Raw genomic sequence first — 19090 nt, 5'->3', positions numbered from 1 at the left:
ACTTATTTTTTATTTTGTTCCTTGTGCTTTAGGTGTGATTTCCAAAAAAAGCACTACCAAGACCCATGTCAGGAGGTTTTTCTCCCTTTGTTTTCTTCTAGGAGTTTCATGGTTTTGGGTCTTATATTTAAGTTGTTGGTCTATTTTGACTTAATTTTGTTAATGATGTTAACTAAAGGTCAAGTTTCATTCTCTTGCATGTGGAACATCCAGTTTTCCCAGGACTGTTTATTGAAAAGACTTCCTTTTCTCCATTGAGTATGCTTGTTTTACTGTCAATTATTAGTTGACTGTATATGCTTGGGGTTTTTTTTTCTGGGCTGTCAATTCTGTTCCATTGTCTATTTGTTTTTATGTCAGTACCATGCTGTTTTAATACTATAGCTTTATAGTATAACTTGAAATCAAAAAGTGTGACACCTCTACTTTCTTCTTTCTCAGGATTTATTTGGCTATGCAGGGTCTTTTGTGGTTTCATATAATTTTTAAATTTTATTTTGGCTGCTCCCATGGTATGTGGATATTCCCAGGCCAGCGATCAAACCCATACCACAGCAGCGACTCAAGCCACTGCAGTGATATCACTGGATCCCTAACCCACTGCCCTACCAGGGAACCACTCATATAAATTTTAGGAGTGTCTTGTCTATTTCTGTTAAAAATTGTCATTGGAATCTTGATAGGGATTGTATTGAATCTATGGTAGGCTTTTGATAGTATTAACAGTTGAACAATGTTAATTCTTCCAGTCTATGAACACACCTTTCCACTTGCTTGTGTCTTCTTTGATGTCTTTCATCAATGTCTCGTAGTTTTCAGAGTAGAAATCTTTTGTCTCCTTGGTTAAATTTATTATGAAGTATTTTATTATTTTTGATGCTGTTGTAAGGGTAATCAATGATTTTATTTCTTTTTCAGAGAAATCATTTTTAATGTGTAGAAATGCTACTGATTTTTTCTTCTCTTTTTATGGCCATACCTACGGCATACGGAAGTTTGCAGACTAGGGGTCTAATCAGAGCTGTAGCTGAGGCCTACACCACAACAATGCTGGATCTGAGCCCCATCTGCATAATATGATGCAGCTTGTAGTAACGACAGATCCTTAGCCCACTGAGTGAGGCCAGGGATTGAACCCACATCTCACAAGCACTATGTCAGGTTCTAAACCTGCTGAGCCACAATGGGAACTCCACTACTGAATTTTTAAATTTTGTATCCTGCAACTGAATTCATTGATTAGTTCCAACAGTTTTTTGGTTAAGTCTTTGGGATTTTCTATATATACAATCATGTCACCTGCAAAGTAGAAACAATTTTACTTCTTCTTTTCTAGTTCACATTCCTTTTATTTGCCTTATCACTCTAGCTAGGACTTCCAATACTATGTTGAATAGGAGTGGTGAGAGTGGGCACCTTTGTCATATTCCTGATCTTAGAGGAAAAACTTTCAGCCTTTCACCATTGAGTATGATATTAACTTTGAGGTTGTCATATATGGTTTTATTATGTTCAGATATGTTCCCTCTTTGCCTAATTTGTTAAGTGTTTTATCATTAATGGATGGTGAATTTTGTCAGCCACTTTTTCTGTGGCTCTTGAGATGATCCTGTGATTCTTTTCATTCTACCTCTATATCACACTGATTTGCATATACTGAACTATCCTTTCATCCCAGAGATAAATGCCTCTTGACCATGGTAAATGATCCATTTTTACTTCTTTATTTATTTTTGGCTGTGTTCATGGTATGCAGAAGTTCCCAGGCCAGGGATCAAACCTGTGCCACTGCAGCAACCCAAGCTACTGCAGTGACAACACTGGATCTTTAGCCCAGTGTGCTGCAAGAGAGCTCCATGAATAATCCTTTTAATGGGCTGCTGAGTTTTGTTTGCTAGTGTTTCATTGAGAATTTTTTCATAAATATTCATCAAGGATATTGGTCTGTAGTTTTCTATTAGTATCCTTACCCCCCTCTGGTATCACAGTAATGCTAGACCTCGTAAAATGCATTTGGGAGGTTCCTTCCTCTTCAATTTTCTATAAAAGTTCAAAAAGGATTGGTGTTAATTCTTTAAATGTTGGTAAAATTCACCAAGAAGCCATGGTCCTGGGCTTTTCTTCTTTGAGAACTTTTTTATTACTGACTCAGTCCCCTTACTAATAATTGATATATGCAGATCTTCTATTTCTTCCTCATTTTTTGTCTTTTGTTGTTGTTGCTATTTCTTGGGCCACTCCCGCGGCATATGGAGGTTCCCAGGCTAGGGGTTGAATCGGAGCTGTAGCCACCGGCCTACGCCAGAGCCACAGCAACGCAGGATCCGAGCCGCGTCTGCAACCTACACCACAGCTCACGGCAACGCCGGATCATTAACCCACTGAGCAAGGCCAGGGATCGAACCCGCAACCTCATGGTTCCTAGTCGGATTCGTTAACCACTGCACCACGATGGGAACTCCTCTTCCTCATTTTTATTAGGTTTTATGTTTCTAAGAATTTCCCCCTTACTTCTAGGTTGTCTAGTTTGTTGGTGTCTAGTTGTTCCATAGTAGCCTCTTAAATAATTCTTTGTATTTCTGTGGTATACGTTGTAATGTCTCCATTTTCATTTATAACTTTTTGGGGTCCTCTTTTTTTCCTTCATAAATCTAGCTAAGGGGTTGTCAGTTTTATTTGTCTTTCCAAAGAACCAACTCTTAGTTTGGTTAATCTTTAGTATTGTTCTTCTGTTCTCTATTTCATTTATTGCTGCTCTAATCTTTATTTCCTTCCTTCTTAATTGTAGGCTCTTTGTTCTTTTTCTAGTTCCTTAAGATGTACAGTTAGGTTGTTTATTTTGGATCTTGCTTTTATTTTGGGGGGAGGGAACCACGCCTGTGGTATGCAGAAGTTCCTGGGCCAGGTATTTAACCCATGCCACAGCAGTGACATCATCAGGTTCTTAACCGACTGTGCCATCACAGAATTCCTTGCTTCTTTTATTTTATTGAAGTATAGTTGACTTGCAATGCTCTGTTAACTTCTGCTGGAAAGCAAAGTGATTCAGTTATACATATACATACATTCTTTTTCATTATGGTTATCACAAGATGTTGAATATAATTCCTGTGCTATACAGTAGGACTTTATTGTTCATCCATATTCTTCTTAGCAAGAACTTTTATTCCTAGGAACTTCCCTCTTAGAACTGCTTCTGCTGTGTCTCATAAGTCCTATTATATTGTGTTTCCAGTTTTTGTTGGTCTCAAGATACTTTTTTTTTTTGTCTTTTCTAGGGCCCTCCCACGGCATGTGGAGGTTCCCGGGCTAGGGGTTTAATCGGAGCTGTAGCCACCGGCCTACGCCAGAGCCACAGCAACGTGGGATCTGAGCTGCGTCTGCAACCTACACCACAGCTCACAGCAACGCCAGATCCTTAACCCACTGAGCAAGGCCAGGGATCAAACCTGCAACTTCATGGTTCCTAGTCAGATTTGTCAACCACTGCGCCACGAGGGGAACTCCAAGATACTTTAAAATTTCCCTTTTATTTTTATTTTTTTAAGGCTATACCTGCAGCTTTTGGAAGTTCCCTGGCTAGGGGTCAAATAGAGCTGCAGTTGCCAGCCTATGCCACAGCCACACCAATGAGAGATCCAAGCCACGTGTGCAACCTACACCACAGCTCAGAGCAACACTGGATCCTTAGCCCACTAAGCAAGGCCAGGGATCAAATCCACATCCTCATGGATACTAGTTGGGTTTGTAACCCACTGAGCCACAATGGGAACTCCATTTTCCTCTTTTTATTGATTTCTACTTTCATGCCATTGTGGTCTGAGAAGATCTCAGCTGATTTCAATCTTCTTGAATTTGCTAAGATTTGTTTTGTGGCCTAATATATGGTCTATCCTAGAAAATATTCCATGTGCCCTTGAGAAGAATGTATAATCTGCTGTTGTTTGTTAGAACATTCTAGATGTGTCTCTGAAGTTCACCATGATCTATAGCATTGTTTAAATCTACTGTTTCCTTATTGATTCTCTATCTGGATGATCTATCCATTGTTAAGAGTGGGATATTAAAGTCCCTAATTATTATTGTATTGCTGTTTATTTCTCCTTCTGTTAGTTTTTGCTTTATGTATTTAGGTGCTCCAGTGATGGATGCATAAATATTTACAATTATCATATCTTCTTGATGGATTGACCCCTTTATTATTGTATAATGACCTCTTTTTACAATTTTATGTATAAAGTCTGTTTTGTCTTAACACAAGTATAACTACCCCTGATTTTGGTGGTGGGGGGTAATGGTTTCCTTGAAGTGTTTTTTCCAACCCTTCACTTCACTCTCGGTCTATGTGTGCCTTTAAAGCTAAAGTGAGCCCCTTGTAGGCAGCATGTTGTTGGATAAAGGCTTTCCTGAACATACAAAAGCTGAGAGATTTCGTTACCATTAGATTATCCTTGCAAGAAATGCTAAAGGAAGTTCTTTGAGTGAAAGGACACTCCTTAACATAATAAAAACATAAAAAGGTAGTACAAAACTCACTGGTAGTGGTGTGTGTGTGTGTGTAGTCAAAGTTAGATTCTGTAATTTGGTAACAGTGGTGTGTAATTCACTTACAACTTCAGTTTAAAAATTTAAAGAAATTGAGAATTCCCTTGTGGCACTGTAGGTTAAGGATCTTGAGTTGCTGTTGTGCCACAGGTTCAATCTCTGGCCCAATAATATCCACATGCTGTAGGTGCAGCCAAAAAAAAAAAAAAGAAGTTAAAGAAATTAATACAGTAAAAATAACCATAACTATAAACAGTCCATCACAAAATATTAGAAATATGTAAACTGTAACAGCAATAATCTAAAATGTGAGGTAGATACCATGTGATGTTACTTATATCTGAAATCTAATATACAGCACAAACAAACCTTTCCACAGAAAAGGAAATCATGGACATGGAGAACAGACTTGTGGTTGCCGAGGGCGAGGGGGAGGGAGTGGGATGGACTGGGAATTTTGGATTAATAGTTGCAAACTATTGCCTTTGGAATGGTTAAGCAATGAGATCCTGCTGTATAGCAGTGGGAACTATATCTAGTCACTTATGATGGAACAATGATAATGTGAGAAAAAGAATGCATATATGGGAGTTCCTGTCGTGGTTAACAAATCCAACTAGGAACCATGAGGTTGCGGGTTCGATCCCTGGCCTTGCTCAGTGGGTTAAGGATCCAGAGTTGCCGTGAGCTGTGGTGTAGTTTGCAGACGTGGCTTGGATCCTGCGTTGCTGTGGCTCTGGTGTAGGCCAGTGGCTATAGCTCCGATTCCACCCCTAGCCTGAGAAACTCCATATGCTGCTGGAGCAGTCCAAGAAATGGCAAAAAGGCCAAAAAAAAAAAAAAGTATATTTGTATGTGTGACTGGGTTACCTTGCTGTACAATAGAAAATTGACAGAACACTGTAAACCAGCTATAATGGAAAAAAAAATAAAAATCATTAAATAAAAAAATGTGAGGTAGAGAAGTACAAGTGTAAAGTTTAAGAATTCTATTGAAATTAAGTTGTAAAAGCTTAAAATAGGGTGTTATAATTTTAAGATCATTTATGTAAGCTTCTTGATAACCTCAAGGAAAAAAACGTACAATTATATGAGAGAACATGATAAAGAAGTCAGAGCACACTAATACAAAAGACATCGAAACACAAAAAAGACAGCAGGGTAGGGAGCAAGGAATCTACAAGACAACCAGAAAACAGTAAGTCCCTACCCTTCAATAATTACTTCAAATGTAAACAGATTAAATTCTTCAATCAAAAGACATAGAATGCCTGAATCAATTTATATTACTTCAATTTATATTCATACCATAAGATTAAATAACAGGTTATATACACTGAAAATACAAAACACTACTGAAAGAAATTTAAAAAGACATAAATAAATGAAAAGATACACCTTGTTCATGGATTGGAAGACTTAATAAATTGTTAACATGATAGTACTACCCAAAATGATCTATAGATTCAATGTAATATCTGTAAAAATTCCAAATTTTTTTAAGACCACACCTGCAGCATATGGAAGTTCTCAGGCAAGGGGTCAAATTGGAGCTGCAGCTGCCAGCCTACACCACAGCCACAGCAAATGCCAGATCTGAGCCACATCTGCGCCACATCTGCGACCTACACCACAGCTCACAGCAACTCCAGATCCTTAACCCACCGAGCAGGGCCAGGGATCGAACTTGCATCCTCATGGATTCTAGTCAGGTTTCATTACAGCTGAGCCCACAATGGAACTCCCTCCAATGATGTTTCTGCAGAAGTAAAAACCCATCCTAAAATTCATGTGGAATATCAAAAGGCTGCAAATAGCCAAAATAATCTTGAAAAATAGGAATGAAGTTGGAGGACCACACTTTCTGCCGTGAGCTGTGCTGTAGGTCACACATGTGGCTCAGATTTGGCATGGCTGTGGCTGTGGTGTAGGCCGGCAGCTGCAGCTCTGATTTGACCCCTAGCCTGGGAATTTCCCCATGCTGCAACTGTGGCCCTAAAATGGAAAAAATATGTGTAGTTTTAAGGAGAGCACTGATCCACTGTGCAGAATGTTCCAGAGATGAAAAAGGATGGAGACTGGGTAGAGGACACTGGATTCGGCATGGAGGTGGGTCTTTAATAGTGGGTACGGCCTCAGAGATCAGACTACGAATGAGATTTTATGAGTCAATGCAGATGAAGCAAAAGGGAGTCTTTCTAGGAAGAAGTCTCACAGTGAAGGGAAGAACAGAAACACGGAGGGTTCGTTAAATAACAATCAGGTGACTTAACCATGTTTGAAGGGTGTAGGGAAGAAGTAAGAGGAAAATATTGAAAAATACTAAAGAGACAGTGAGGTATAATGAAACAGCATAGATTTGAGACTAGGTTTAAATCAACAGGTTGCCATTTTACAGCAATGTGATCTTGACAAGTTACCAAAGCTCTCTGATCTCTGGATTCCTCAAGTGCAAAACAGAGATAATAGTTATCTCGGAGGGCCACTGGGAGGGCTTTTTAAAAAATACAGAATTATGTGCAGCATCCTTAGACAGGATCTAATCTCAGAGCAGCTCTTTGATAAATGGTTGTTATAAGAAGGAATAAGAGGTAACTGATGCTGCAAGGGTTAGGAAGTGAGGACGAATAGAAAGTGGCAGAGGCTTCAGAAACTCCTGAAAAATAGAGACGTATTGCCCCTGTAATGTCTACTTCTCAGCACCTCGCCTGGTCCCTAGTATATAACCCATATTTAGCAAGTGTTTGTTGAGTAAAGGAGTAAAAATATCATTAAGATTTAATGTTGAGAACTGTTAAGTGCCATATGAACGTTAGCTTCAAATGCTTGGAAGATGAATGAGGTTTAATATATATGGCGTCAGAAGGCAGAATGAAAACCTGGACACTTTGTTCAACACAAGGCAAAGCCTTCTAAGAATTAAAGTTGTTCAAAACTGAAATGCGATACTTCCCAAGGCAGCAGTTCATCACAAGAGGTGTTTCAAGCAGAGAGATAAATGCTATAATTACGGTCATGTGTGGGGACTTTCATTCTGACACACCTGGACATGACCTCTGATTTTGCTGCTTTCCAGCCAGGATCTCCCTACAGCAAAGAGTGGCTGTGAAGAGCGGTGAAAATTATGTGTGAAAAAATACCTGACTCATTACACTGAAATAATAATTGTTTCAGACTACAGATCCCTTTACTTCAGTATTTTAAGATGGATTCATATACAGGACAGAGGTTTAAAATACCTCGTTGAACCCTTAAGATTCTATGACATTATTTTTTTTAATGGCATTATTTTAAAGTTCCCGTCATGGCGCAGTGGAAACGAATCCGACTAGGAACCATGAGGTTGCGGGTTCGGTCCCTGGCCTCGCTCAGTGGGTTAAGGATCTGGTGTTGCCGTGAGCCTCTGGTGTAGGTTGCAGACGTGGCTCGGATCTGGTGTTGCTGTGGCTGTGGTGTAGGCAGGCGGCAACAGCTCCAATTAGACACTTCCATATGCCGTGGGTACAGCCCCCAAAAGACAAAAAGCAAAAACAAAAAACTGTATTATTTGACCAAGGCGATATCATCAAGTAGGTTCTGGAACCTTAATTAAAGCCACTGCATCACAAAGTGTCAGAGGAGGAGGAGGTGGATACAGGTCTCCCCACTCCAAATGCACTGTTCTTCCCACCATGTCAAAGGAACAGATCAGTAAAGGCACAATGTCAGGACTTAGTAGGTGAGAAGAGCTTTTCCAACAACCTTCAAACCATACCAAGCAGGCTTTTCCTCCCTTGCTTTAAGGTTTGAAAGCTGTTGCAAGCAGTTTTAAGGAGAGCATGTTAGGAAAGAGTTGTCAGACAGCCATACCTGAAAGAACAAAATTGATTTCTAACTGTGAAACTTTTTTCTACATCTTTTTCTGTACCCTTGGGTTTATACATTAAGAGCTTCCCATTTTTCTGATCTCTATTCCTCAAGAGGCCAAGTTATGGAAATGAAATGCATATTTTTAAAATGTGGTATACAGAGTAAAAGATTGAAACTTTATGTCATCAGGCCAGTTACCCTCAGCTGAATTTTGAAGTTGTTGTTAGCTCATCTTAAAGACTTTCCTTCTTCTCCAAGACAACTCTTAAAAATTAGAGACTAAACGGGGACTGTATGACAGTTACCATGGTTTTCCAAAGTATTTATCTTAGAGCTTCATTTTAAATCTTAGGAGGTTCATAAAGTTCTTTTCTAACTGTGGTAAATCCTATTTCTCCAAGACTCATATTATCGATAGACTCGATAAATATTTATTATGTTTCTTATAAAGTAGGATGACTCCTATATTAGTACCAGAAATTCAAATAAAACATGTAGTCCTTGTCTTCAAAGATCTCATGATCTAATAATGAGAAAGACAAACACATGATTACAATATAATAATTTTTAAAGTTAAAAGAAAATCTTCATTATTTAAAGCAAGAGCTGACAAACTGCAAACCGACAGTCCACATCTGGCCTGTCTCTTGTTTTTATACATCCCATGAAAAAAGTATGTTTTTTTCACACTTTTAAATTGTTTGAGAAAACCAAAAATAACAAAATAGGATTTTGTTCAGATTCCACTGTTCATAAATAAACTTTTATTGGATGACAGCACACTCATTCAGTTATATATTATCTGTGGCCGCTGTGGTTCTACTGTGGTAGAACTGAGTTAGTTGTTACAGAGACCATACGTTTCTGCAAAGCCTAAAGTATTTTACTGTCTTTACCAATAATGTTTTTTGACCTCTGACTTAAAGGATTTATTTCAATAAATGTTCAGTGCACTATTCAGTATCATGGCCACTTGCAATTACATGGCTTAACTGAACATGGCTAAAGTCAGGTGGTCCTCTACCACTTCAAAATAAGAGAATAAAATAGAAATTATGTTCTGAATACATACCTATTGTCCTTAGTGCAGTGGGCAGCTGTGAGGACCCATCTATGTTTCACTAAGCTTCCGGCACAGACATGAATAAGAAATCTGCCAGACTGAATCTGCAAGCTAACTATCCATGGCCATGCACCAATTCGGGCTTCTGTGCCCCCTACAACCCGAGACCCCTTGAATGTATCTGCAAGTGGTGCTGATCCACAATCTAAAAATTAAAATGATATATTATTTAGACAATATTATATGTATTACTTCCTAATCTTAACAATTAATCATTAAGATTAATGATACATATAATTATTAATGCATGCAATCCTAATAATTCTATGTGTTACTTCTTAATCTTAGATTACATTAATCCTAATCTTTCATTAATCTTTGAAATTCCTATCTAAAAAACTGATAAAGCAAGCAGGATACCTAAGCCGTGCCCGTATTTTGGGGGAAAAAAAAAAAATCTTAAAGAGTTAAGACAAACATGCCTTAATTGATTACTTACAAATAGACATTACATCCAACACAATTCATTAATTTTAAAACTCTACTCCTGAGAAATGTAACAATGAGGCAAGTTTCTTTGGGCAGGTATCATATTTTTCCGTGTGAAATGGCGATTAAAAGAGCCTGGGACTGGTGGATCAAGAGCGTTAAGTTCTCATACTTGCCGTTAAACTTGGGTTAATTTTCTCAACTGTAATATAAAAAAGTCACCTATTAGCCCTTTTAGCTCTGAGTGCCAATGAATTATTAATCTGTAAAATGGGAATGACAGACCCCAGAATGTTCTGAGGAGCATATAGAGATGCACCAGTGTATGGCTTTTTTTTTTTTTTTTTCCTTCTAAACAATTAGCACTACTACTAGTCATCATTGTAATTGGACTACTTGGGTCCGTACATTTTTTTTTTTTTTGTCTTTTGTTGTTGTTGTTGTTGTTGCTATTTCTTGGGCCGCTCCCGCGGCATATGGAGGTTCCCAGGCTAGGGGTTGAATCGGAGCTGTAGCCACCGGCCTACGCCAGAGCCACAGCAACGCGGGATCCGAGCCACGTCTGCAACCTACACCACAGCTCACGGCAACGCCGGATCGTTAACCCACTGAGCAAGGGCAGGGACCGAACCTATAACCTCATGGTTCCTAGTCGGATTCGTTAACCACTGCGCCACGACGGGAACTCCGGGTCCGTACATTTTTAAAGGCAGTTGGAAAAGCAGAAGAGGAGGGCCCCCAATTCAACCACCACCAAAGTGGGAGAAAGGCAAGGGAGACGGTCCAGAGAGAAGAAGGAACAGATACTGCCCTCTGTGTCCAACTCTCCCTCTTCCTGGCCCTGCTGCACCTTCTGCGGCCTGGGCCTCCTACTCACAGCCTCAGGCCACCGGGGATGACGGGTCTGTTCCCACGAGAAGCCACGCCTACTCCTTTCTGAGAGCGCATCGTGATTTGAGTAGATGAGAGAGCTCCCCAGGAACAGCAGCAGGGCGCCGGGCAGCCCCAGCCCCATTTTGGAACATCCGGCGGGCAAGATGGCGGCAGGCATTTCCGGCCCCGCTTCCCGGTGGCCGCGTGGGCCCTCAGCCTGGGGCGGCCGGGGCTCCGAGATGTGCGAGGTGGGACGGCGGACGCCAGTGTGGGGGACATGCGCATGCGTGGGGGGGCGGGGAACACGCGCGCCAAGTAGGGGAGGCGCAGGCGGGGACCCCTGCCACGCTGGCAAAGTTGCCCCGATGAGTCTCTCAGTCCTTCATCCACCCCTCATTGGTCTCCTGGTTATGGGATATGTGAAGCTTCTTGCCCTCAGGCAGGATCTGTTGAACTCAAGGGAGTTGAGTTCAACTCAAGTCTCTGGCGAGACCTTCCCAAGCCGGAGCTGCACGCCGAGATAGTGCAGGAGGACGGTAGTGTGGTCAACGCACTGGAACCGCTGGAGCGCGCTCCTGGTTCTGACTTCCAGGGCCAGGAAGGCTTCCAGAAGAGCATCTGCAGTGGGTAAGCTGGGGAGGGGAGACAGAAGGTGAAGGCCAAGGAAACGCACAAGTGGAGGTTTGAGGAGTTCCCTTCATGGCTCAGTGGTTAACAAACCCAAGTGGTATCCATGAGGATGTAGGTTTGATCTCCGGCCTTGCTCGGTGGGTTAAGGATCCGGCATGGCCGTGAGCTGTGGTGTAGGTCACAGACGCGGGTCGGATCTGGTGTTGCTGTGGTATAGGCCAGCAGCTGCAGCTCCTATTCCACACCTAGCCTGGGAACCTCTATATGCGGCAGGTACAGCCCTAAAAAGACAGAAGACAAAAAAAGTTGGAATTTGAGACAATCTGGCCATCGAGGGAGCCTAAATTCTGTAACCCACGTTGATCTCATTATGAATTGTTTTGTGGTAGTTTGCCTTCATCCGTTCACCTCAGGGTCGCCTGATAAGATCACATTTAAAGACCTGCAAGTTTTAGGACAAAGCCTGACTGGCGGTAATTGCACCCCACCCCCACCCTACACACAGGCACACACACAGTCACTTCAGTCCCTAGCCTGAGAGCCGTGTTATTCCTTGTGCCATCAAAACCCTTGACGTTATAAACACGGTGGGAAGAGAATGCAGATAAATGGCTCTGCTTAATAGACCCCTGAACAAGTAGGTATTACCCTCACACTGCCCTTTGGCCACAGACCAAAATTTCATGGAAGTGTCATATCATGGGATGTTTTTAAAACATCTTGACCCAGAGAACTTTACCACTTGGCTTACAGAGAAAATCAGCGATAATTCACTTGGGGAACAAAGAGAGGCCTCATGGGAATTCAGACCCAAGGGAGTGGGTGGGTTGTGGCCTGGGCTCCCTGTCAGAGGGGAATGTGGCCTGGGCCTACGTAGACGGGGAAGATCAAGGAGATATGAAGACAGAGGAGGCAAAGGCATGGATCTGTATCCGTGCACATTTCTCCAGAGAAACAGAACCAATAGGAGATACAGATGTGGAGATTTTTTAATGGCAATTATCTCACACAGTTCTAGAGGCTAGGAAGGTCCTTGATGTGCCATCTACACGCTGGAGATCTAGGAAAAGCAGGGCTATAATTCAGCCTCAGCCCAAAGGCCAGGAGCTCTGATGGTGGGCGGGCAGGAGAGAGGAACTCAAGAAGAAAGAGGAAGAAGTTGCCCTTCCTCTACGTTTTGGGGACCTCCGTGGATTGAGCTGGATGGCATCCACCCACACTGGTGAGAGCAGATCTTTTACTCGGTCTACTAGTTCAGATGCTCATCTCGTTCAGAAGCCCACGCACCCACACCCACACCCGGAAGGAATCTTTTTCCAGCTCTCTGGGCATCCCTTAGATCTCTCAAGTGGACACATAAAATTAACCACCCCAGTAATCATAATACAATATGTGTATATTATTTTATTTTATTTTTACTCTCTTCTGTTAAAAATTTTGATCAGGATATACAAGGGAAAAAAAGAAAAACCTACGTTGAATGCTTCTTTCCAGTTTTGTGTTTGATTTGATTCCGTTTTGAGTCCAGGATCAACATGTAAGGACCCTTCTTCCCTTTAGCAGAACCACTTACTATGATTTTGGAAATGCAGTAGTAGGCCTGGAGCCTGTTTTACACTCACAGGTATAAGTATGCTCAGCATAACGAAGAGAAAATTTGCACTATGCAAAGGAAGAAAGAGGAAAGAAGCAGGCAGCTCAGCAATGTGGCAGAAAGCCAGGCCTGAGCCGAAAGGTATTTGCGAGAGTTTCACTGCGGTGTGTTGACCAGGGTTTTTAAGAACAGCCATGTGTGGTGTTTGGTTTTAAATTATTGTATCACTACCATCTTGAGTTGTGCTAAGGGTCGCCTTTGTTAACCAGACTCCTGCAGTAACAGGAGCACAGTGTGGGCTGTGGCAGTCAGGGAGGTTGGTCACATGGTGTGGAATAAAAATAGGGGTCAGCAAAAGGACAGCGCCTTGCTCATATCCTCTGTGGTTGTCATGGTTGGAAGCATTAAATCAAAGGAGGCTATTGGTTGAAGCTTGCAGGTGGTGGTAACAAGTGGAAAGAGAATAGAAGCTCAGGGCTGAGCTGAAATCAGTGGGAGGGAGGCCAGTAGTATTGGAGAAACAAGATGCAGCATGAACTGACCCACGGGCAGGACCAGAAACACATTTCTGGTTCCCCAAAGAGTTTAGTGAAAGATGATGCTTGAAAGGGGAGAGGCGCAGTTGGGGTATGCTTCTCTGATGGGATGGGGGATGTGATCAGATTGGGTATGGCTTTGTGAGCAGGGCAGGATGCTGAGGCAGATAACAGAGATTCAACAGATGTCTTTTACAGATCCTGAAGCAAGTGCATGCAGCCAAGTCATGACAGGGCAATGAAAAATGCAGTGGGCCAGGACATGCAAAGGTCCTGGGCCTGGATTTCCTCTGCTTTTTCAAGGTCTTCCATCTTCTCATCTGCATTGTCACTTCCTTTCTTTGTGGGATCATTCCATTCAGCAGACAAATATCCTCTGGTGTGGCAGGCAGCTTCCACAGTGGTCTCTAATTAGCCCTGTCTCTTGGTAGTCACACCCTGTTAGTCCCCTAACCTCCCCTTTTTAGGGCCGCACCCAGGGCATATGGAGGTTCCCAGGCTAGGGATTGAATTGGAGCTGCAGGTGCTGGCCTCCACCACAGCTCCCAGCAAGCCAGATTCTTAACCCACTGAGCAAGGCCAGGGATTGAACCTGCATCCTCATGGATACTGGTCAGATTTGTTACTGCTGAGCTGCAATGGGAACTCCAAGTCCCCTCCCCTTTAGTGTTGGCTGGATTTTGTGAAACACTTCTAGCAAATAGATAGTGGCAGAGGTACTGGGCTTCCAAAATTAGATTATAAAAAGATTGTGGGGAGTTCCCGTCGTGGCGCAGTGGTTAACGAATCCGACTAGGAACCATGAGGTTGCGGGTTCGGTCCCTGCCCTTGCTCAGCGGGTTAATGATCCGGCGTTGCCGTGAGCTGTGGTGTAGGTTGCAGACGCGGCTCGGATCCCGCGTTGCTGTGGCTCTGGCGTAGGCTGGCATCTACAGCTCCGATTCAACCCCTAGCCTGGGAACCTCCATATGCCGTGCCCACGGCCCTAAAAAGCACACACACACAAAAAAAGATTGTGATACCCATTTTCTCTAGATCTCTTGTTCTGGGAGAAGCTGGCTGCCATGTTGTGAGCTGCCCTATGACCCTGTGGAGGGGCTTCCAATCGTAGTCAATCTAATGGCCCACAAAGAAGCAGACCACACTGCCTGTGTGAGCCAGGAAGCAGATCTTCCCCAGGGCAGCCCTTCCGATGAGACCGCAGTTCTGGCTGAGGACCTCATTGCAACCTCCTGAGTGACCGTAAGCCAGAAGCATCCCCTGAGCCACACTCAAAATTCTCGACCCACAGAAATTGTGAGATAGCAAATATTTGTTGTCTTAAGCCACTAAGTTTTGGAATAATTTATTAGGTAGCAACATACAAAACATCTTGTCTTTCCTACCTTTGAAGGAGGGATGAGGGCATTAGTGCTGGGGCCTAGGCCTGGGATTGGCTGGGGCCACACAGCGCAGTACAGTTGACTGGGTCTGGAATTGGGGGAGATTTTGTTCTTCCCAGATGTCCCTTGCTTCACTTGACTTAGTGCTAGAAATCTTTTTATTTGTTTATTTATTTATTTATTTATTTGTCTTTTTGCCATTTCTTGGGCCACTCCCTCGGCATATGGAGGTTCCCAGGCTAGGGGTCGAATCGGAGCTGTAGATGCCAGCCTACGCCTGAGCCACAGCAACGCAGGATCCGAGCCGCGTCTGCAAACTACACCATGGCCGATGGCAACGCCAGATCCTTAGCCCACTGAGCAAGGCCAGGGATCAAACCCACAACCTCATGGTTCCTCAGATTCGTTAACCACTGCGCCACGACGGGAACTCCTAGAAATCTTTTTAATAAAAACATTTTATTATGTAGACTTTTAAGTAAGAACCACAAAACATCCATGTACCTATCACCTTAGGCACTATTTTTGTTTTGTCAAATATTTAATCCTTTTGAAAGAATATTTATAATACAGTTTAAAGAATAATGACAGGGAGTTCCCATTGTGGCTGAGCAGTAAGGAACCCAACTAGTATCCGTGAGGACGCAGGTTCAATCCCTGGCCTTGGTCAGTGGGTTAAGGATCTGGCATTGCTGCCAGATATGATATAGGTCACAGATGTGTCTTGGATCACCCATGGCTGTAGCCATGGTGTAGGCCCGCAGCCTCAGCTCCTGTTTGACCCATAACCTGGGAACTTCCATACAATGCAGATGTGGCCTTAAAAAAAAGAAAGAAAGAAAAAGTATAACAACAACAATATAAGGTTCTTCAAAGTTAAAGGCATGAACATTAAAATTACCAATTAGGTTGATTAAATCACAAGTCCATCTTTCTCAGTTGTCATTAAATTGAATTAGATGATTTAAAAAAATATAAGGATACCTATTTAAGAAAAAGCACATTATCGTTACTTTGGAAGTCCCCTGGGTACCCATCTGGGATTCTGTCCCTTTCTCTTTCCTTTAGAAATAACCAATATTCTGGTTTTTGTACTTACTATTTCATTGATTCTCTTTATAAACCTGACTGTACAATAATACGGTAGCCACTAGCCACAGGTGAAAAGTTTATATTTCAATTAAATTAATATTCAGGTCCTCAGTCATGTTAGCCTGGTGCCTAGTGGTTACCACACTGGACGGCCAAGTTAGAGAATACTTACATCATTGCAAAGAGCTCTGTTTGTCAGCACTGCTCCCAACAGTTTATTGCTTAGTTTTACATGTTTTTGAACTTTGTATCAGGTGAATCATACAATGCATTTTCTTTTACAGCTAGCCTTGTTTCATTCAGTGTTAGGTTCTTTTTGCTTTTTAGGGCCACACCCAGGGCATATGGAGGTTCCCAGGCTAGGAGTTGAGTTGGAGCTGCAGCTGTCAGCCTGCACCACAGCCACAGCAACGCCACATCCAAGCTTCGTCTGTGACCTACACCACAGCTCACGGCAACACTGGATCCTTGACCCACTGAGCAAGGCCAGGGATTGAACCCTCATCCTCATGGATACTAGTAGGAGTCATTTCTGCTGCGCCACAATGGAAACTCCTGGTGTTAGTTTCCTTACATTTGTTCATGTGGTTACCTATATATGTCATTCATTTATTTTTACCATACACATGGTGTGAATATGCCACAATGTATTTATCTACATTGCACTCTATTACTGAGGAACATTTGGACTCTTTGCAGACTTCTGCTATTATAACTAAAACTATTATAAGAGTTCCCTCATGACTGAGTGAGTTAAGGATCCGGGGTTGTCACTGGTGTGGCTTGGGTCACTGCTGTGGGGCAGGTTCGATCCCTGGCCTAGGAATTTCCGCATGCCACGGGCGTGGCCAAAAAAATAAAAACCTAATGCTATTATGCATATGAGCATAAGTTTCTCTGGACTGTATGCCAGGTTGGGATTGCTGAGTTATAGGGATTATTCACCATCGCCGTCTCTAAATAATGCCAGCTCGTTTTCCAAAATGTTGTGCCAGTGTCCTCTCCAAGTAGCAGTGTGAATATGTTCCCATTGTGTATATTATCATCAGTGCTTTTTACATTTTTACCAGTCTTGTGGGTATGAATTGAGAAATTCATGGTTTCAGTCTGCATTTTCCTGATTTTAAATGTTTTGAGTATTTGGATATCTTTCCATATATTTATGGGACACTATCAATTATTTCATATTAAGTACCTACTTAGGTCTTTTATTTGTCTTATTGATTTCATTAATGCAGCCACTGATCTCTTTTACTGTCTTCATGATTTTGCCTTTTCCAGAATATCATATAATAGATACCTACAGTATGTAGCCTTTTCAGATTGGTTTCTTTTACTTAGTAATATTCCATTATCTCTGCATATACCACAGTTTATTTATCCATTCATCTATTGAAGAACATCTTGGTTGCTTCCAAGTTTGGGATTTGTGAATAAAGCTGCTGTAAACATCTGTATGCAGGCTTTTTTGCCAAATAGTGTAATTGCCAGATTAATGATGGGAGTATGTTTAGTTTTGTAAGAAATCATCAAACTGTCTTCCAAAGTGGCTCTGCCGTTTTTGCATTCCCATTAACAATGAACTGAGAGTTCCTGTTGCCCCACGTCTTCACCAGCTTTTGGTGTTACCAGTGTTTTGTATTTTGGCTGTTGTAATGGGAGTATAGTGGTATCTTATTCTTTTAACTTGCATCTCCCTGATGATACAATGTGGAACATTTTTTTCATATGTTGATTTTCCATCTGTATATCTTGTTTGGGGAGATGTCTCTTAAGGTCTTTGGTCCATTTTTAGTCAGGCTCTTATTGTTGAGTTTTAAGAGCATTTTGTATTTTTTGATTATAGTCCTCTATTAGATATGTCTTTTGCAAATATTTTCTCCCAGTCTGTGACTTATCTTTTCATTGTCTTCACATTGTCTTTCATAGACTAGAAACTCTTAAGTTTTGATGAAGTCCAGTTTATCAGTTCTTTCTTTCATAGATAATACCTTTGGTTTTGCATCTAAAGAATCATTGTAAACACAAGGTCATCTAGATTTTCTCTTATATCATCTTCTAAGAGTTTTATACTATTGTGTTTCACATTTAGGGCTGTGGTCCGTTTTTGAGTTAATTTTTGTGCAGGATATAAGGCCTGTGTTCTGTACTTTTTGTGATTTTAAGAATCCTTCCCTAGATTGAGGTCATAAAGCTGTTCCTTATATTATCTTCTAAAGGTTTTATAGTTTTTGTCTTTCATATTTAAGTCTTAACGTGCAACTGGAATTGATTTGTGTATGGTATGAGTTAGGACTCCAATTTCCTTTTTTTTCCCATGTGAATAACCCATAGTTCTAGCCCCATTTACTTAGTTTTTAAGTTTTTTTGTATGGAAAAGTATCAAATATATAAAAAATAGAATAGAATAATAAATCCCATGTACCCATCACACAGTTTTGACAATTATCTTTTCATGACCAGTCTTGCTACATTTATATCCCTATGTAAGATACTTTTCCCCACTACCAAAATTATTATTTTTTCTTTTTTAAATTAATTAATTAATTAATTAATTATTTCCCCAATACAGTTTTTTTTCCTACTGTCCAGCATGGTGACCCAGTCACACATACATGTATACATTCTTTTTTCTCACATTATCATGTTCCATCATAGATGACTAGATATAGTTCTCATTGCTACACAGCAGGATCTCATTGCTAATCCATTCCAAGAGCAATAGTTTGCATCTATTAACCCCAAGCTCCCAGTCCATCCCACTCCCTTCCCCTCCCCCTTGGCAACCACAAGTCTATTCTCCAAGTCCATGATTTTCTTTTCTGTGGAAAGGTTCATTTGTGCCATATATTACATTCCAGACATAAGCAATATCATATGGTATTTGTCTTTCTCTTTCTGACTTACTTCACTCAGTGTGAGAGTCTCTAGTTCTATCCATGTTGCTGCAAATGGCATTATTCGTTCTTTTTATGGCTGAGTAGTATTCCATTGTGTATATATACCACATCTTCCTAATCCAGTCAGCTGTCAGTGG

At 41.5% G+C, this 19090-nt stretch overlaps 1 protein-coding gene across 1 annotated transcript in view; it reads right to left on the bottom strand.

Moving 5' to 3' along the window:
* TMPRSS12 (transmembrane serine protease 12) overlaps window positions 1-10983 on the bottom strand; it is a 28134-nt gene extending 17151 nt beyond the window's left edge. The window contains exons 1-2 of the mRNA XM_047785711.1: window positions 10727-10983; window positions 9467-9662 (exon numbers count right to left, since the gene is read on the bottom strand). Coding sequence (XP_047641667.1) covers window positions 9467-9662; window positions 10727-10961 — 431 coding nt within the window. The 5' untranslated portion in view covers window positions 10962-10983. The remainder of the gene's footprint in view (window positions 1-9466; window positions 9663-10726) is intronic.
* Window positions 10984-19090: the final 8107 nt, after the last annotated feature.

Source organism: Phacochoerus africanus, chromosome 7, assembly GCF_016906955.1.
Source record: "Phacochoerus africanus isolate WHEZ1 chromosome 7, ROS_Pafr_v1, whole genome shotgun sequence".
Classification (NCBI taxonomy): Eukaryota; Metazoa; Chordata; class Mammalia; order Artiodactyla; family Suidae; genus Phacochoerus; species Phacochoerus africanus.
Note: the sequence above shows the minus strand (reverse complement) of the source record. Positions and strands in the feature narration are given on the sequence as shown.